The 20,519-nt window shown below is 44.6% G+C and overlaps 2 protein-coding genes across 7 annotated transcripts in view; one reads left to right on the top strand and one right to left on the bottom strand.

Annotated features, from left to right (window-relative positions):
- Positions 1-5,742, top strand: part of SMC6 (structural maintenance of chromosomes 6) — a 75,648-nt gene extending 69,906 nt beyond the window's left edge. For 3 of the 4 annotated variants that reach the window (XM_078055993.1, XM_036100114.2, XM_036100115.2), the window contains 3 exons: positions 690-842; positions 4,314-4,411; positions 5,233-5,742. In XM_078055993.1, coding sequence (XP_077912119.1) covers positions 690-842; positions 4,314-4,411; positions 5,233-5,347 — 366 coding nt within the window. In that variant the 3' untranslated portion in view covers positions 5,348-5,742. The remainder of the gene's footprint in view (positions 1-689; positions 843-4,313; positions 4,412-5,232) is intronic. The other variant, XM_078055992.1, reaches the window with a different exon arrangement.
- A 7,143-nt stretch (positions 5,743-12,885) lies between these two features.
- Positions 12,886-20,519, bottom strand: part of VSNL1 (visinin like 1) — a 100,031-nt gene continuing 92,397 nt past the window's right edge. For all 3 annotated transcript variants that reach the window (XM_078055991.1, XM_078055988.1, XM_078055990.1), the window contains exons 3-4: positions 15,577-15,792; positions 12,886-13,872 (exon numbers count right to left, since the gene is read on the bottom strand). In XM_078055991.1, the coding sequence (XP_077912117.1) occupies positions 13,675-13,872; positions 15,577-15,792 (414 nt within the window). In that variant the 3' untranslated portion in view covers positions 12,886-13,674. The remainder of the gene's footprint in view (positions 13,873-15,576; positions 15,793-20,519) is intronic.

The following is a 20,519-nucleotide window of genomic DNA, read 5'->3' as shown; positions in this document are numbered from 1 at the left end:
ACCTTATGGGTATATATGTATGTCTGAAATTCTGTCCAAATGAAATAGAATTCCTTCTAATGTTATCTTATACTGTCTCCCCAGGATATTGTGTGAAAGAGTTTGTTACTAATTTTATTAATTTCTTTTTTATTGTCCCTCTGAGCCCTTATTAAGAGGAATTTTTGAAAGAGATTTTACACGTTTCAGTTTGTTGCTGCTGTTCATCCTGGACCAGCGTGAGCCTCTTGAAGTTGGTCCTGTTGTCTTTTTGACGTTCAGTAATTACCTTTAAAGCAACTTAACCACTAGATGTCACTGTAATTCAAGTAACAAAAGATTGTCTTAGCGCTTAGCAGTGCTTGAAAAAAGAAAAAGAAAGCAATCTCATTCACAGTAGCATCGAAAATAATAAAGTACTTAGGAATAAATTTAACCAAGGAGGTGAAGGATCAGTACACTGAAAACTATAAGACATTGATGAAGGAAATTGAAGAAGACACAAATAAATGGGAAGATAGCCCTCATTCATGGATCAGAATTAATATTGTTAAATAGATGTCATTTCCATATTACTAAATCACTAAATGATTTTATTCTTTTTTTTTTTTTTTTTTTACTGTAAACCCATTCTTTTCTAATGCTAGCCAACCTTTTTGTAAAGAATTTAGTCTGATTTTTGCTCCACTTTGTTTTTTAACTCACTCAAGGTTCAGCCTGGAGAGGGAAACAGAGCTGCTTTCAACGACATGAGAGCCTTATCCGGAGGAGAACGTTCTTTTTCCACAGTTTGCTTCATTCTTTCTCTATGGTCCATTGCTGAGTCTCCTTTCAGATGCCTGGATGAGTTTGATGTCTACATGGTAGTGTTAAATTTTGAATTCTCAAATTTTTGTTGTTGTTGGAAATGTGTATTTTGAAAGGAAGCAATTCTTTCTTTAGTTTTACCCCCAAGAGAAGGGATCCTGCCCTGACACTTTAGTCCATGAGAGGTGGTAGGGAAGAACTAAGAGTTCTAGTGCTCTCCCTGCTACCCTGGAGACCCCGTCCTGGGCTTCCGCCTCTTCCCTAGCCTATCTCCACCTTCCATTTTCACAGCGGTAAGCATTTCCTTTCCCTCGCTTGGATCAGAAGAGCAGCAGATGCCACACAAGGGGCAGGAACATTTGACTTGGAAATCATAAACCTGGGATTGAGACCTAACCTCTGCCACTACTTCCGCAGAGAACTTTGGGCCTCGGTTTCTTCGTGCATAAAATAACCTCATTAATCTTTCCTACCTCCTAGGGTTATGGTGAGATGCTCCAGTCTTACATGTAAATGCACTGACGATGGTGGAGACCGAGTGAGCCTTCACCAGCCAGCCGTTAACCATGCTGTGTACTTCTTCATGCCTTATACTTTCTTAAACCCACTGTAATCTGGGTTTAGACTATAATACTCTAGTAAAACTTGTTTAGCAAAGATCATCAATGAACTTTTAGTATTATTTTAATTCTTTGAAGTATTTGGTACCAGAGACCTATCCTCCGTCTCCTATAATATGTCTTCTTGCCAGTTTCTGCTCTCCTCTTTTCTGGTTCTAGTGCTGCCTCGCCTAATGCCATTGCCCTTAAATGTGTGAGGTCCTCTTTGTTTTTTATACTGTTGTTGATTTTCCTGGATGCCATACCCTACGTACAGCTACACACTAAACACACACACCACACACACACACACACACGGAGTCCCCAGCACTACCAGCACACGTGGATACCAGCACATCTGAGTGTCTCACCCTGACACCTCTCTCGCACTCCACACTCCTGTGCCCAACCACTGTTGGACGTCATCAGGCACAGCCAGGCCTCAGACTCAGCAAGTCTTCCACTCAGAGCCTCTTCCTTTTCCTGAATCCGCTACTTTGATTGCTGGCAAATTGCTGTTACCTACCCTGTTACCTCGCACTGCCAGACCTTTGATGTATCTGTGATCCTTCCTCCCTTTTACTTGCCCATCACGCCTGACCTTCCGAGTCTCCGTTCCTTCCTGTTAGCTTGTCCCTGTCTCCTCCCCTGCCTGTTGTAACCGCCTCCTGTCCGGACTCCCAGACTTTAGTCTTCCTTATTCCTTAGTCCCTCCCTCACTGTTTTGCCAGGTTTATATTTCTAAAATGAATCTGATCATGGGCACTTACTTGTTTAGAACTCTGAGGTGGTGAATTATCTTATCTGGGATGAATGTTAATTCTTTGGGTAACGGAGACCCTTCGTGATGTAGCATCTCCCCCTTCCGTGGCTCTCCCTTATAAGCCACCTGTGATTTTCCAGACACTGTGCCTCTTCCTGTTGTGCCCTTTGTGTATGTCAGAATCCTACTCGTCTTTCCAGACCCCGTTCGGATGTGACCTTTATAGAGCCTCTGTGACCACCAGGCAGGATTTAGGAACCTCTCAGAGCTCCCTTGGCACCACCCTACACCAACTCATACTATTATTTTTATATTTTATAATATAAAGTATATTATGTAATTTTATATTATATACATTTTACTATTACGTATTTTATACATTTTCATTGTGAAGTTACCAACTATGTCTTGATATTTTTACCTACCTGATGCCTAGCCCATAATAAGTACTACAAAGTGCTCGTTCATGCAGTTTATACCTGTGTGTCCTGTGTAATCCTCAGTGTCATTTTCCCCCTTGATACCATTGCTGTGATTGGTTAGAAATTCTCTGAGAATTGGCTTCAGAGCTAATTCACAAATCACAGGAGAGGATTGTTCTTACCAGGCACTCATTTTGTTTGAAATGCCATTTTGCAGTCTTATCACCCATCTTATTTGTCAGATTTAATTCTGAATAACTTCTTTCTCTTTCAGAAACTTAGAGGTTCTTAATCAGAATGGGATTTTGCCCCATTGGAATTATTCAGAAAAATGTGCCCAAGTTCTGAAAACCAATCAGAAACAAATATATTTTGGTGGTTTGGCAGCTTTGTTATTAAATGATAGGCCTCCCCAGGGCAGTGTTTTGAAAGGACAGCATCTGCTTGTGCAAGCTCTCGTTATTTTTGTTAACTTTAAGTTAGATTGCTTTACAGATATGCCAGAGGGAAGAATTTATATAATACAAACCATTGAGCAATATCACCAGGATGTTGGTCTGCCTCCAAAACAGTGTGTTCCTAACCACCACGCTGTACTGCCACATCAGGTTTCAAATAGACCTTTGAAAATATATGCCTATAAACACATTTGGTTATGTTTTCCACTTTTCAGTTTTCAAGGTACTTTGATTTTTTCTTTCTCTGTTATTTGAACTCAGAGAAAATGTAAGCCCACAGTTTAATTTCGTTTCAAAACCTGTTACAATGAAGCATTGTTTTTCTATACACTGATGTGCTATTTAACTTCTTTTAAAGATTAAATCGAGGAACTGGTTTATAAATTTAAATTGGTTCAGGGCGCCTGGGTGGCTCAGTCAGTTAAGCATCTGCCTTCGGCTCAGGTCATGATCCCAGAGTCCTGGGATGGAGCCCTGCGTCAGGCTCCCTGCTCAGCCAGAAGTCTGTTTCTCCCTGTCCCTCTGCCTGCCTCTCCCCCTGCTTGTGCTCTCTCTCTCTCTGTCAAATAAATAAATGAAATCTTAAAAAAAAAAAAAAAAGAATATAAATAAATAAATTGGTTCACATTGTACGCATTGTAGAAAGTGATAGGGTAGGGGCAGAGGTTTTAAAACATCTTGATCACGGAGGGGAATTTTGAGAGAATTAATACTTTATAGCTGTCACTTTTGATATTGTTCTCCTGAGGGATTAATTATTATTACTGTCCAAATTAGATTCATTCTCTAACATTTAGTTGTGTCTTTGGAATATTTGCAGATTACTTTATTTTTTATTTTTTTTAAGATTTTATTTATTTATTTGACAGAGAGAGACACAGCGAGAGAGGGAACACAAGCAGGGGGAGTGGGAGAGGGAGAAGCAGGCTCCCGATGCGGGGCTTGATCCCTGGACCCTGGGATCAAGACCTGAGCGAAAGGCAGACGCTTAATGACTGAGCCACCCAGGTGCCCCTGCAGATTACTTTAATTGCTAAGTATATTTGAGGGAGGGAGCTATACTTACAAATAATCTGACTGTAGAAATTACCTGGAAGATACATATATTCAGTTATTTTCCTCTAATAGTTTTGGATATTATCTTTCCCTGTGTGAATAGTTAGGCATCACAGATAAAGTAGTAGGTGATCCCTGGATAAAAATGCAGGGGCTTGTAACAGCCAGCAGAACGCTGCTTTTGCAGGAATATGACTGATGCAATAGTGATCCTCACTTTGTTCTTCAGGACATGGTTAACCGGAGGATTGCAATGGACATGATACTCAAGATGGCAGATTCCCAGCGTTTCAGACAGTTTATCTTGCTTACCCCTCAAAGCATGAGGTAACTTTTAAAAATTCTTCTGTGAATATATACATCAAATACATAAAAGGGGGAAATAAATCTCTTATAATCTTAATTTTTTAAATGCAAATACATAAATCACCAATAAAAAGAAAATCAGTTCCAATGTCAGATCTAAGATAATTTTTCCTTTTTAGATATTTAAAATTTTGTTTGTGTTATCTCCCTTTCATAACAGAAGCAAGTTGATATGAATTTGATTATTGACTTGTTACTATTTCTATTTTGACTCTGTTTCTTCGTGGTTATCATGACCAACTAGTAAAGTAATTTTGGTAATTCTGTTTAGACTAAAGACACAATTCATGATTTCCCTAGTCTTGGCTCTTCTCCTGGTGACTTACTGCTTCTAATCTTTCTAAAAGAGCTCTGTTCTGCGGTCAGTCAGCAGGTTTGGGTACTTACAAGGTGTCAGGCATGTGTCATTTAGTGTTGATATTCTGCCTCTACAGTGGTCACTTGATCCTGTGGGGATGGAAGTTTGTGATTGGGAATATTCAGGTAACTGCTTCTTGGCTAGACAAGAATAAGAATTAGAAATAGTTGGTATATAAATCTCCTCATTTTATCTTTTTCTTCTAAACTGAAAGCCTACCTCATTTAGCACGAAGTTAATTTTTAAAAATGAAAACAAATGATTTCTTTATTGCAAATTATATTTCTCCTAGAACTCCAGATAGTCAACATATCCCACAGTAGCAGATGCAGTAGATTGGTGTTTTCATGAGGGAGTATTAGAATTTTTTTTAATGTGAAAAAAGTTTCCTCGTAATCTGAGTAATTAATTTTGCTTCCTCTAGTTCACTTCCATCAAGTAAACTGATTAGAATCCTTCGAATGTCTGACCCTGAAAGAGGACAAACGACATTGCCTTTCCGACCTGTGGGTCAAGAGGAAGAAGAAGACCGAAGTTGATCTGTAACTTCCTGTGGCCTCCGCCGTGTCCTCATGTTGAAGGACTTGTAAAGGGAAAAAGATTCAGGAGTATGTAATGAAATAAAATGAAACTGAAGATAATCTAAAATAAAAGAAACTCCTTTATATTTCTGGCCCCAATAAAATATGTAAAATAAGTCTAGAAAGCCTACTACAACCAGCAATTTAAAATTTCTGTTACTTTACTTTGAGGAAATTAATTTCATAGTATTGGTTTTAAATCTTTTTTTAAGTTCGTTTTTTTTAACCATCTACTTTTATAGATTGTTTTTCAGAAGTAAAATTTTGTACATATGTACATGTACATATCTGTTTAGTTTGGGTTCATTTCTATGGTATTTTGTAAGAATTAAAATAAAAGTTTGAGCACCTGATTATATTTAGTTTTGTTTTCCAGAGTATCACATTCTCATTGCAGGGGTTGGGGTGCACAGGTGGTCTGTGGACGGGGACCAGTTTGCAGTGGATTTATTGTCTCTTTTGCTTAATTATGAGGGACCTGCACAGGACTCTCAAACACTGCTCAGATTTCCCGCACAGGTCATTTTTTATCATTAAAGATACAACGATAGATTTGGGCTGTACTTTTAATTATTATATTTCGTTCAAATTTAGGATGCTGTCTATGTGGCACTTTGAAGGAGCACCAGAGCACCACCAGCTCTGACCAGTGCCTTTCTCAGTCCTTTAACTGTCGTCCAGCCTGTGTCACAGCACCACAGGTACTTGTCTGGCTTCAAACCCCTCTGTTCCTGGGCCAGCACTTTGGCTCAGCTCCTGCTCAGCTTGGGCTTAGCTGAGAGGACCCAGGCTGGGGAGAAGGGCTGGGAAAACTGGGGCTCCCCCGGAGCAGGAAAGCAGCGCAGAGCCAGAGGCCAGCGTGTTGATGGTGAGCTGACATCCGTGCCATTAAAGACACGTCCTGATTTTAGGGTTGTTTAAGAGTGTGCTTCATAGAATGATAAAATATAGCATATTGTAAGAAGTGGTAGTTATTGACTTTTTTTTTTTTTTGAAGAAGGCATGAATAAGACTCCTGCCTATATTCTCTTTGATATTAGGGTAAGTGCTAAGTTTTTAAGACAGACGTGGATACCCAAGAAGCAGTCCCTGTATTGCTAGCAATAAATATTTATGTAATTGAAAAGGAAGTATTTTAAGAAAAAAAGCAGTATTTTAAAAGCAGCAACACTTCTATGGATACTGAGAAAAACTGGATTTTGTTTTTTATTTTAGTAGAGGGGAGGGAGTCTGATTAACCTTAAAGTGAGATCAGTTGGCAAATGAGAAGTCCAAAATCTGTGCTTTTCTAATCTAAGAATTTACAGAAAGAGGAAATGTATGCCGAAAGTTAATAAACATCCCCCCATACCCATGCAAAGTCTGACCTTTTAAAGGTATGTTTATGACTAGTTTGTAACAAAACTATTTTTTAACATACATGTGCTTTTTCAAATAAAAAATATACCAAATGCATAAACTTATATTAGCTAAATAATTTTAGTGTCTGAATCTTTGTGATAGTTTTTGAGTGTTAATGGTTCTGAATACAGAATGGGAAATATAATCCTCAGGTATCCGAATATCTTTTGTTAAGAGTCGAAGATTATTCATTGCTTTAGCCTCACAAAGTTTTGGTTTCAACTATCATAAGTGAAAATATCTTCAATTAATGTTCTAATTAATAGTAGCATTAATTAGAATAAAAGAAGAAAAGAAAAAAGTTTTTTTTTTAAATACGTATAACTTCTAAAAATAAAACTTTAAATGTTTGTATTGAGTGACTTCACTACATCATACAGAGTGTTCCCCAGCCCCTGGTTTATCATCAGGACTGAGCTGAGTAATGAGATCCCAGGAAACAAGGGGCACATGCTCCCTTGGACTCTTCAGTCCTATCCTCTCAAATCCATGGGGTGGACGTGATTAAGATCATTCTCAAAATGACAAAGGTAATGAGTTGTAGTAAACCAAGATATAAATAATAGACTCAAGTTGATAATCAAGATTCAGGCACTGCCTTCTTCTTCCTTAAGTATTTTCACTTGTCCATCCCATCCTCAGGGGCTGCTTCCCTCCTAACCCTTCACCTTCACATATCTTCAAGATGTCCAGAGACCAAAATGCTTCAGTTCTGAGTAAATAACTGTTGTCTGGAACACGAGCTGGATCAGAAGTGTTGCCAGCCGTGATGGAGACCAAAGTGATCCAGATTCCTGTGAATTAGTCCAGGTTATCATGTCCCGAGTCAGTGACATTCTGGTTAGACTTAGGACTTTTTTATACATCAACATGGATGCCTATACTTTGACTAACTCAGATTTTCCAGAGAATTGGTTTGAAACTTAGTGTTCTAAAAGTTCAAACAGTAACTGGTATCTTATGACTTGAACTAAGTGACTGTGGACTGGAAGATACATCAAAATATTATTTAATAGGAATACCTTTTGTTCTTTAAAGAGTGGTAAAGTAATGTGGATATAAATTAGCTATTTCTTTGAGTCAGCAAATGAGATTTTCTTAATTATTTATAATATTGCTACCTAACCTCTTGAATTTTGGCTGGGGCATCTGGATAGATTCCATAGAAACTAATGTGGCCTGAGAATACTCACTGATCAGCAAGCTTAAGAGGGCTGTTGCTGCCTGATTTTCTCAAGTATAAGAATACAGAGATTCATTCAAAAATGATGAAGTCCCTGCCATCTGCGTGCTTGCAACAATTTAAAGCACGGGGAATACTACCGTGAGTAATACCAAATCTGCCCTTGGGGAGCTAAAATTCTAGTTCAGGGGAACATCCACTGTATACGATTCCAGAGAACAGTAATTGCTATGTGTAATAAATTTAGCAGGGTCAGGAGTTAAGTGGAGGGGGTGGTGTCTCAGAAGCAGTGTTGAAGGAAGACTTTGCAGAAGGTAATATCTAAGCAGAGCTGAAATGAGCAAGAACGAGCTATGGGAAGGCCTGGAGCAAGGGTTCCAAGCAGAGAACATGAGTGCAAAGGCCGTAGGTGAGAATGGACTTCATGTCCAGGAATCATGAGGCCCATGTTGGCAGAGCTTACTTAGTAAACAAAGGGGATGAGGTGCAGAGGTAGGCAGAAGGAAGCAGGATCATTTGACATCTAGTAACTAGTTTTCCAACCTGGTATAGTCAACATATTCAAATAATTTCTCTGGCTGCTGTGGGAATAGGTTAGGATTAGAGTATGGTGAATGAAAGCAAGCTTTGGCCGTGGTCCAGGTAAGAAGTCATGGTGACTTGGGCCAAAGTAAGGAGGTGGAAGTGTTCAGGTGGGAAACGAGGCAGTGGGATTTGCTGGTCATACTCTGGAGTTGTGAGGGAGGAATCAAGAACAATTGGCCTGGGGCCTGAAAACTGTAAGAATGAGTGTGCCATTCACAGGGAAGACGCAGAGGTAGAGGCTCGCGTACTGGTACTTGATGAGTAATGTCACACTGGTGAGTGTAAGAATGGAAAACAATAAAGTGACTTGAAGAGCCTGGAAATTATATTTCACCTGCAAGATGCTGGGGAAAATCCGAAAATGTGTGCCCAAAATATTGGAGAAACTTAATTGCTTACAAGAAAGGACCTCAGGGAACCTTATGTTATTTTATTTAGAGCTCTAATTGACTATCAGTTTCTTGCTATTCCCCTACACATCCTTTGCCTTTAGGCTCCCTGAAGACATCTGTTTAAGCATGTGTTTTACTTCTTGACATGAGTTCCAACCATGTGGAGGGAAGAAGCATCTGGCCTCTTTAAGATAGAAGTTCATATTGTTCATCCAGAGACTGATCCTGAATGAGTGAATTACAGGAAATATGAAGTCTTCAAACAATAGGAATCCCTTGTAAAAAGCAAGACTTGGAATCTAATTCCCTTGAATATGGATGGGTCTGTGACTGTCTTGTCGTCAATAAAATGCTATGCAAGTGATATTTCCTGACTTCTGAGGTCAGGTCAGAAAAATCTATGAAACCTCCAACATCTTTGCAGGACTACTTGTGCCGGAGCCTGAAGCACCATGAAAGTCGTGAGCGCTGGGGCGCCTGGGGGGCTCAGTCGGTTGGGTGTCCCAGGGTCTGGGATCCCGAGCCCCATGTCGGGCTCTCTGCTCAGTGGGGAGCCTGCTTCTCCCTCTCCCTCTGCCTGCCGCTCCCCCTGTTTGTGCTCGCTCTCTCTGTCTCTGTCAAATAAATAAATAAATCTTTAAAAAAAAAAAAAAAAAAGCCATGTGTGCTGAGGCCACCGTCCTGTGAAGAAGCACAAACTGGCCCGGGGGAGGAGCCCTGAGACCGCAGGAAGAGAGACGCCCACCAGAGCCCGGGTCAGCTCCAGCTACCGGAGCGCTGCAACCACAGGAGAGACCCCGAGCCAGAATCAGCCACACGAACCTCTCACCAACCCCTGACCCACAGAAACCGTGGAAATAACAAAAGGATTGTTTCTATTTTTAGCCACTAAGTTTTGGGGAGGAGTTAGCGTGGAGCACTAGGAACTGAACCACTCCCATTATGACCCACCCCTAGAAACTATTCTGATGTGATTATTTCCTTTAGTTTTACATGACTTTGGTGTTCTTATTGTGAGAATGAGTTTTTCATTTATATATATTATACCGTGCATAAGATTTTGTTTCTATTTTCCCCATTTGGCATTTAAGAGTTATGTCCGGGGCGCCTGGGTGGCTCAGTCCTTAAGCGTCAGCCTTTGGCTCAGGTCATGGTCCCAGGGTCCTGGGATCGAGCCCCGCATCGGGCTCCCTGCTTAGCGGGAAGCCTGCTTCTCCCTCTCCCACTCCCCCTGCTTGTGTTCCCTCTCTTGCTGTGTCTCTCTCTGTCAAATAAATAAATAAAATCTTTAAAAATAATAATAATAAAATAAATAAATAAAAGAGTTATGTCTGGGGTACCTGGGTGGCTCAGTTGGTTAAGCGACTGCCTTCGGCTCAGGTCATGATCCCAGGGTCCTGGGATCGAGCCCCGCATCCGGCTCCCTGCTCAGTGGGAGGCCTGCTTCTCCCTCTCGCTCTGGCCCTCCCCGCTCTCATGCGCTCTCTCCCTCTCCCTCTCTCTCTCAAATAAATAAATAAAATCTTAAAAAAAAAAAAAGTTATGTCCACGTTGCTGTGTGTGCATCAATCTCTTGCCTCCAGCCAATGTGTAGTATGCATAAGATGCACTGACCACATTTTACTTACCTGTTCCTCTCGTAATGAACCAGCAGATTGCCTGCAGTTCCCACAAACACTGTCACAGACACCTTGGGACACATCCCCTCATGGCCCTCTGTGAGAGCTTCTTGGGGCAGGCGGCATACCTGGAAGCGGGAGTGCGGCCTCCGAGGGCCCATGCACACTTCCTCTAGCCAAGGGCCGCTGGACCCCTCTCCAGCATACCCACAGTACCAGTCTACACTACCAGCGCCGGGCTCACTTGCTGGCCCAATCTCTACATTTTATTTATGAAAAGAACTAGTCAGGGGCACCTGGGTGGCTCAGTCAGTCAAGCATCCAACTCTTGGTTTCAGCTCAGGTTGGGATCTCCTGGGTTGTGGGAAATAGCCCTGCTCAGGCTCCATGCTCAGCGCGGAGTCTGCTTGAAGATTCTCTCCCCCTCTGCCCTCCCCCCACTCGTGGGCATTCTCTCTCTCTCTCTGAAATAAATAAAATCAATCTTTAAAAAAAAAAAAAAGGAACTAGTCAGTCTGCTGGAGGGGTTCCCCCCCCCCATGATTGCCCTGAATATCCTTGTGGCTCACTTCCTTCATTCAGGTCTTACTTCAAATGTCATCTAATCAGACTGCTACATCCCATCACTTGTGCTACCATCCCCATCCTTCTCAGCTTGTGGTTCTTTTCTTCATTGTTCTTACAGGTGATCGTGTGTGTGTGTGTGTGTGTGTGTGTGTGTGTGTGTCTGTGGTGTTTGGTTATTGTCTGTCTTCCCCCCCCCCCGCCAAAAGGATGGTATTAGGTGCACAACAGGTGACCAGTGAAGATCTGCTATGAATGCAGTGTCAGAGTCTGATTTAACTGAGTACCATTCTAAGGAGCCTCCCTAGCTCCTCACCCCCACCCCCACCCCTGACCCCCTCACTTAGGGGCAGAGAATATCGGGAGGCCCTGAAGCTCTCCCATCTCTCCCTGCCCCCACATTGGACTCACCAAGCACAGGGATGAAGGACATTCTAGTACCACTTGGGATGGTTCTATCAGTGATTCAGGTACCGTCGGTGTCCTGAGTGTTTGTGGTGAGGTGTGCTTGCTCACAGCTTCTTGTTGAATGGATGCATGGAATCATTAGGCCCTGGTCTCTGGTCTTAGTTAATGATCCTAAGACACACAAAGGAAGAGTATTTAGGGAAAAAAAAAGGCACTCAATAAAAAGGGAATAATATAGCACTGTCTTGTCTGATACTATAATTATTCACTACATGTGGCAAATTAAATTTAAATTAATTATCATTTATTATTTTGGGGGGGCGGGGGAAGGGCAGAGGGAGAGGGAGAGAGAGCATCTTAAGCAGACTCCCTGGTAAGCTCAGAGCCCAACGCGGGGCTCGTTCTCATGACCCTGAGATCATGACCTGAGCCAAAATCTAGAGTCGGACGCTTAACTGACTGAGCCACCCAGGAACCCTAAACTTAAATTAGTTAAAATGAAAAATTCGGTTCCTCAGTCACACTAGCCATATTGAAGTGGTCAATAGTTACATGTAGCCAGTGCAGACATGTACCTTTCCATCGTCATAGAAAGTTCTGTTGCACAGCACTGTAGAAGAAAACTGAGCTTCTCTAGATACGTTCTGAAAATACCAACCTGTCTTTAGAGCTCTTGAGGGAATTCTGCCTGCCTTCCTCAGGCTTCAAAGGGTCAGAATTTTGTCCCATCATTAAAAATAACAACTAGCAGGGTGCCTGGGTGGCTCAGTCAGTTAAGCGTCCAACTCTTGATTTCGGCTCAGGTCATGATCTCAGGGTTATGAAATTGAGCCCCACGTTGAGCTCTGCACTCAGCATGGAGTCTGCTTAAGATTCTCTCTCTCTCTCCCTCTGCCCCTCCCCCAGTCTCTCTCTAAAAAAGAAAAAAAAGAAAAATAACTAGTATACTTTTGACCTGGAAAGACAGAAGTGTTCTTTCCTATGGGCTGCTTTTGGAGGACACGTCTCGGCCGGTTGCCTGTATCCTCCACAGCAGGTGAAGAAGGTCATGTGTTGCTAGCACCCAGTCACATTGAGAGGAAACTTAATTTTAGACAATGAGCATTTTTTGAGAACGAACAAGTTTTATGTTTTATTTAAACTTTATATACCATGTTAATTGCCCCTCTTTTGAGGGCCAGGATGAAGAGTTGGAAAGTTGTTTTTTTTTTTTCCCCTTTCATTGTCATTAATTCTCTGAATTCCAAAGACGTGTGTTTCAGGGTAGGTAAGTTGTTGCTAGCTGACCCTTGATAATTATGAACATCAGATTTTAAATTCTGAAATAAGAATTGAAGGAAAAAGTCAAATGTTATAAATTTATTTGGGACATCTATTGCCACCTCTTTGGAAGCCTTTGAAAATTCAAGCAAAAATCAATACACTTCCAGCTTTGTCTTTTTTTACTTTCAATAAATAATATCTTTGTGTATATGTATATAGAGATAGATATACTTAATTAATGAGTCATTTAGCAGGATTTTTAAGTTTTATACTGCATTAATTCCAACATAGCTCTTTCCAGATTGATAGAATGCAAATGAGGTAAGAATTAAGGCAAACCTAAAAGGCATGCAAATGTAGCACATTTATCTTCACTGATAATACAAGCTCTTGGGTGTGGACCACCCAGAGGAGCCGAGGCCCCTCCGGGGCCTGTCCAGTACTATTTTACAGGAGAATGGTGACACAGCTTATATTAAGTTACATTACCGTGGGGGGCTCAGTGCTACTAACATGTAATCAAGGAGACACGAGCATTAGCAAAACATGAACAAGAAACCATAGAACTCTTTGCAGCACATTTCTGTCCAGGCTTGAGGGGAGAAGGGATTTTATGAAATGATGTTACACATATCACATTGTGGAAGGTTGTTTTATAATATATGCTTTTAAAATTCATTAGCAAATGACATTCTCATGCACACAAGTGTTTCAAACACAAGAAGCAAGTCCATTGATAGGTAGTCCAAGCAATATTTGTGTGCGTGTGTGCGTGTGTGTGTGTATGTGTGTGTGTGTGTGTGTGTGAGAATAGCTGCAGACTGAATGGAACATTGAGACTTTTGTGCAGTCCATAGCGTTGACCTCAGCTCATTTCTGAATGTCGCACTGCAGAAGTAATACAATGGAAGGGTCGCTCTTTGCAGCTTCTTTGAATTCATCCAGTGTAATCTGGTCGTCTTTGTTCTTATCCATCTTGCTGAAAATCTTGTCTACTCGCTGCTCAGGCGTGAGGCCGTCCTCATTCATTTTCATCATGATCACGGTGCCTACCATCTTATAGATAGCCTTGGGAAAACCAGAAACAGAGCATAAAGTTCTCCCACGATCTGATAAAGAATTTAAATTTACTTCAAAGGACTCCAAAGTCGTTTTAAGTAAGACAGTGATATAATCAAATATGTGTGAGTCTTATGACTAATTGGGCATAAAAGAATTTCATCCGACTCCCAGGTTTCTGGCTGGAGGAAGTGGGGAGAAAGAGTACCTCAGTGGTAGGTGCAAGAATAATAGATGAGAAGATTCAGGAGGAAAATGATGAGCTCAGTTTTAAACATTCGGGGTTTGAAGTGCAGATGAAAGTCACCAAGCACTAGCCCTTGTAGATTTAGGAAAACAGAAAAGGTGGTCCCAGCTGATAAGGAACTTACAGTCGGTTAAGACAAGCAAGGTGGGCCACTAACATTTAGCTCAGAAAGAAGATAGTGTAGGGAGATCTGTGGATCAGGCACTCTGTAAGTTAAAGAATTCTGACTATCCAGTTCAATTAGCTGTACACAAGTAATTCTCAACGTGGGAATTTCCTAAATAGAAACTTTCTATTGCCCATCTATACCAAGACCTGCTGGTGAATGTTCGTAGCAGCATTATTAATGGCCAAGGAGTGGAAGCAACACCAGCACTCAACAACTGGTAAACAGATAAACAATATGACAGATCTGTGCAATTGAATACTATTTGAGAACTAAAAAGGAACGAAACACTGATGAATCCTACAACACAGATAAAAAAAAAAAGCCAGACAAGCCATATATTTATATTGTATGGTTCTGTTTATATGAAATGTCCAGAGACATAAATCCATAGAGACAAAGAAGAGTGGAGTCTTCTGAGTCTGTAATTGGAACAGGCAGGTGGCAAGAGGGGTCTTACAGGGAGAATGAAAATGTTCTAAAATTGGATTATGGTGATGGCTGCATACTGTGGTCTATAAATTATAACTCAATAAAGTTTTTAAGATGCCAGTTAGAGGAGCCAAGATGCCCACCAGGGGAAAGCTGGTTTGAGGAAGGGGGGGACATCCAGCAGAGCAGAGCTAAACCGAGGGCAGAAGAACTGAGTCTGATAATATCCTTGGGGCCCAGCGTCAGGGCCCAGCGGCTTGGATCTGTGACTTTTCCCAGCGCTGCGCCGAGGCCCGGGACGGGGGTCGGGAGAATTCACGGCCTGGCATGCAACTACCCGGGCTCCAGGCCGGGAAGAAAAGAAGTCTCCACAGCCTAGGCCCCAGGAAGCTTCCTCCTGGGGGGGTCTGCCTCCTGTGCCCTGCGGCCGTGGTCCTAGCCCGCCCCGCCCCGTCCCGTCCCGGTCCCGAAGTCCAGCCGCATCGCGAGGTCCACCGAAGCCCCGCCGGCCCGGCCCCGGCCCGAGGGCCCTCCGCCCCCAAAGGCCACCCCCGCCCAGCCCGCCGCCCCTGCCATCTAGGTTCCCCTGAGGAACCTCCCCGAGGCCCCCCCACCCCTCCCCGGCCTCGCCCGGAGGTCCCTCTACGCCCCACCCCTCCCCCACCCACCCCCTGCCCCGAGGGCCCCCGCCCCGCCCTGAACGCCCCCCAACCCCGGCACGAGGACCCTGGCCCCGCCGGGCCCTGCCACCCAGGTTCCCCCACGGCCCCGCCCCGAGGGGTTCCCCCGCCCCGCCCCGCCCCGGCCTCGCCCTGAGGGCACTCCCCCCCCCCCGGCCCCGCCCCGCCCCGAGGGCCCACCGCCTCACCTCTATGATCTCCAGCATCTCCACCCTCGTGATCTTGCCGTCGCCGTCCAGGTCGTACATGTTGAAGGCCCAGTTCAGCTTCTGCTCGAAGCTGCCCCTCGAGGTGATGGACAGGGCGCAGATGAACTCTCGGAAGTCGATGGTGCCGTCCCCGTTCTTGTCAAAGGTTCGGAAGGCGTGCTGGGCGAACTTGGAGGCGTCGCCGTAAGGGAAGAACTGCAAGCAGAAGACACAAGTTCAGGTGGAGGGAGGCCCAAAACCTCAGGCCCGGGTGGAGTCCGGGAAAGCCTGGGAGGCCACCGCGCCATCCCGGGGACCGCACCGCGGGCGCTCCCAGGCCGCCGAGGGAGGAGGGGTGGCAGGCAGGCCTCCGGCCTGGACAGCGGTTTGGCGCGGTGCTCAAGGCCCAGGGCGGGCGTCCATCAGGCCATTCCTGTGCAGGAGGCTGGGACATGCGGCCTTCGTGGTCCCTAGGGTCCCTCATCCGTGGCTTCCCTGCCCTCTCTCCCACAAGGACAAGGACTGAGGTAGGGAGCCGACTTCTCTCCCCACGCAGAGCGGTGCTGCATGAACTTCGCCTTCCTCTCTGGGCCTCCAGGCTCGCCGCCCGGTGGGGCCAGCGCGAGGTTGCCCAGACCTGGTTTTCTCTGCCCCGGCGCCCCAGCCCCCGCCCGCACTCCTCTCCCGGGGTGAGGCTCCATTGGCTCTCTTCTTTTTTACAGGGACTTTTCTTTTGTAGAACAGACATTTAAAAACCCATTAAAAATAGAACATGACGAGGTTTATTTTTAAGAGCTATAAAGAGGTTTCTTTTCAGAGCCAACAGTTGGCCAGAGTGCCATTGGAGACAAAGAATGAACACAGGAGGAAAAGGAAGAGCAGACCCTGGAGGAGGTAAGACCGTGGAAACAAGCCCCAAACCACAAACCAAAAGCAAAAACAAACCACGTGCTGTTTTAAGGCAGAGAGGGGATATGGATGCATCAGTCCCGCAAATACAAAGACCAAAGCAGGTGTCTGAGGATGTCATGGGTATCCCTGCTCCTTGGTAAGTTTTGTCACTGGTTACTGGGACAGGTCGGCCAGCCTCCGTGCAGCGGGCCTGCTTTGTGCCCACCTGGGGCTGTCTCCCTTCCGGGGCCCTCAGCTCATGTTTCTCACTGTGCTTCCTGCCCTGGGGCCTGCTGCCCACACCTCCCATACTTAGAAGCCCTTGGAAGGTGGAACATTTCTGGGCAGAAATGAAAGTGTATTTCCCCGTGAGATCTCATAACTGTGGCCAGGCCCCGTTTTTGGTCCTGGGAAAGCAGAGATCCACAGCTCATAGTCCCCAGGCTCTGGGATTTCACAGTTAATGGGGGAACCCAAGGCGGGACTGATGAGAACTAGGACAGAGGAGGGGGCAAGACTACAGGATTGGTTTCAAGGTGGAGAGTTAAGAGGGAAAGGCTCCTGTCCTCTCCTACCCGCTCAGCCTGTTTCCCCTTCACCCCATAATGCCATTAGGGGCTTGGGTACCTGAGGACAGGCTACCAGGTGCTGAGTTTTGAACTACACAGTTTTGACCTTGACAGTTTCTAAATAGGTAAGGTTGATTCACATGTGCTCTGAACGTTTTTTTAAACTTATGATACTTCTGACACCAAATGTGTGGGGTTTGTTTTGGTTGGGTTTGGTTTTTGGTTTTTCCTTCCTAACGACTCTGATTTTCTGGACATTATTAACCTGGTCCAGGTGAATTCAGTTCCATTCTGACACTAACCCCCGGGGGGAGTCCGTGCAGACCCCACAGGGAAGGGCTCAGTCCCACCAGACTGCCCCCATTTCAGATGCCAGTGGTCAGTCCCTGGTACTTCTGATAGACCTGATAGAAAGGCCGGAGGGGGGGGGGCGGCGCCCACAAGGCCCTCCTTCAATAATTTGCTAGAACTACTCAAAGAATTAAGGAAGGCACTTTGTTTACTATTACCGGTTTATTTTAAAGGACACAACTCAGGAACAGCCCAGTGGGCAAGGTGTAGGGGAAAATGCATGGAGGGTGCACAGAGCCCTCTGCAGGCAGCCACCCGAAGAACACCTCAGTGAGTCCCCCAACTGGGAGGCTCCTCAAACCTGTAGTTGAAGGGTTTTATTGGAGGCCTCATTACTTACGCATGGTTGATTAAATCACTGGCTAACGACAGTTGAATTCCATCTCCAGCCCTTCTCCCCTCCCCAGAGTTCCCATCCTCTAATCATGCCTCCAGTCTTTTGTCTGACCAGCTCCCATCCGGAAGCTATCAAAGGGCCCCCAGCCACCAGTCACCTCATTAGCATACAAAAGACACTGTTATCCTTCCAGAGAGTCCAAGGGTCTTAGAAGCTCTGGTGTCAGAACTGGGAACTGAGACCAAGTATGTATTTCTTATTATATCATCATATCACAAGTGCCTTGTGCACAAATGTTCTTCACCCCTTTCTGCTCTTTGCGGATGTGTCTTATCTGCCTTGTGGTCAGGAGTCTTGGGGAGAGCTGGGCCCTGTGAAATGGCCTCAGAGCAGAGCAGAGTGAGCCCTTGGCAGATTCTCATCTCTCCTTAGTGCTGTGTATCCACCAGGCTTGCTATGCTGTGACTTGAGACCCCTGGGTAATTGTCTCCATCTGTGTGGGTTTCTGGCAGTGAAATGCTTTAACCTTTATTTCACATAGCATACTTTAAAGGGAAGGGATATCTGATAGTTTTATCTAAAAAAAGCAGGGAACTTCAAGTCAGTATATTAAAAATTTAGATCTGAAAATTCTTGAGGAAAAAAATCGATTGAGCTGTAAAAGTTACATGTGCCTTGTAGAAGGTCTATTTACTGACCTTTATAGCCAGCACGTTTACTTCAGAAGAACCCAGCATGTGCTAACGTAGCTGGAGGGCTTGTTCCCTTTAGAAAACTCCTCTTATCATGTTCTGAGTGCTTGGAGTTTTTCTAATCAGGGGAATGCTCCTTCGTTTGATGAAATGATTCAGCTCTGGAGGGATCATCACAGAAAAATGAAGCCACACTCTTCAATGTCTTTAGGAAGACATCGGGGTCTTGAACTCATATTCACTTCTGGACTACGATAGTGCCTGAGAAGTAGAAGTATTTTTTGTGTATTGTTGCTTAAAATTTCTTTTATTTTTTAAATTCAATGTGTTTTTCTTGTTGATGTGGAAATAATTTTCAGTGGCATTAATAATCTACAAGTCTATATAATAAATAAAAAACTTTGAGGTTGAAAAATCATATGTATATTTATGTGTGTGTGTGTGTGTGTGTATAATATATATTCTATAATATATAATTCCACTGTGTCTTAGTCCATCCAGGCTGCTGTAACAAAATGTCCCAGGCTGGATGATTTGTAAACACAGTTCTGGAGGATGAAGTCCGGTATCAAGGTGTCAGCAGGGGCAGTTTTTGGTGAAAGACCTCTTCCGGGTTGCACACTGCTAAATTCTTGCTTTGTCCTCATAGGAGGTAAGGAAACTATGGGGTCTCTTTTTCCTTCTTTTTTTTGGGGCGGGTGGTCAGAGGGAAAGGGGGAGAGAGAATCCTAAGATCTTAAGCAGACTCCATGCCCAGCACGGAACCTGACGTGAGGCTGGATCTCACAAACCTGAGATCATAACCTGAGCCGAAATCAAGAGTCGGACACTTAACCGACTGAGCCGCCCAGACACCCCTGTGGGGTCTCTTATATAAGGGCACTAATCCCATTCATGAGGGCTCCACCTTCATGACCTAAACTCCTTGAACAGGCCTACCTCCTAATACCCTCACCTTGGACGTTAGGTTTCAACATGTGAATTTGGGGAGGGACACAAATATTCAGTCCATAGCGACTTGTTTGAAAGAAGATGAATCTAGTTGTGAGAAATTTTAGAAACTGTATTAGATGATTGACTATAGCTAGTCTTTGATAAATTTCTAGTTTCTATTTTATGTCTGTGTGCATACACACTTAGTTTTTCTACTTTTGGTCAAACATTTTATCTCAAGTATATCTTGCATTTCCAGTAACAGAAAAAAGCCACCTGGAAGCAGTTGCGGATGGTCAGCTGACTGAATCCAGATACTGCAGTCCTTCCAGTGATGGTGGGACCTGGGTCGTGGGGCTCTTGGAGACCACACCTGTCTGGTTTGGCACCTTGGGACAGCCTGCCCTCCTGAGGGTACCTGAGAGAAGGCTTCTCTTCGGAGAGCAGGGCTTGGGGGGTGGAGCAGGGTCTGCTCCAGGGACTGGTCAGCAGAACCCTAGACTCAAGTCTCAGGGTGAGTCAAGAGCACCATCAGCTGCAGTTTGGACTGCATGTCTGGGGGTGGAGATGACCAGGCTGGTCCCCGAGGTTCCCGGGTGGAGGATGACGGCTGGCCAGAGTGGTTCACCAGAGGCAGTTTCTTCAGGGCCCTCTGGAGCCCCCTTCCTCAGGTGTAGGACTCCCCCTGTGTGGGCCCACAGCCCTTTTGCTCTGACACTTGCGTCTCCAAGCTTAGTAGTGGGAGCCTGACAGAAGGTGGGGGCAGGAAGGGCCCTCCATCCCTGGCTACTTCTGGCCCTGCTGGTGAGCCTCTGACCTCAAGACTACACATTGATCTGTCCCTGTCATACCACGGGGACAATCTTGTGCCCCAGTTGTGCCCTGAGAACTCGGGCTTTCCATGTTGCTGGTCTGTGGTGGGGCCAGGACCCAGCCCACCAAGTGTAGCATGATACCCACAGGAAAATGTCACCATTCCTGCAGAACGACAAGCAGGAGAAGCATGCATCCGTCCCATGGCATTCCCCTGCACTGACTTCTGGAAGTTCCTGAGATAGGTTTTCTGGGCCGCACATCTTCCTTTCCTATTGACTTCCCTTCCCAGGAAGCCTGGGAATGAGAGCTGCCATCAGATTGTGGGGAGCTGCTGCAAAGAAGGGCTGCATCCTC

The sequence above is a fragment of the Halichoerus grypus genome, chromosome 10 (assembly GCF_964656455.1).
Source record: "Halichoerus grypus chromosome 10, mHalGry1.hap1.1, whole genome shotgun sequence".
NCBI lineage: Eukaryota > Metazoa > Chordata > Mammalia > Carnivora > Phocidae > Halichoerus > Halichoerus grypus.
This window is presented reverse-complemented; position numbering and strand designations above follow the sequence as displayed.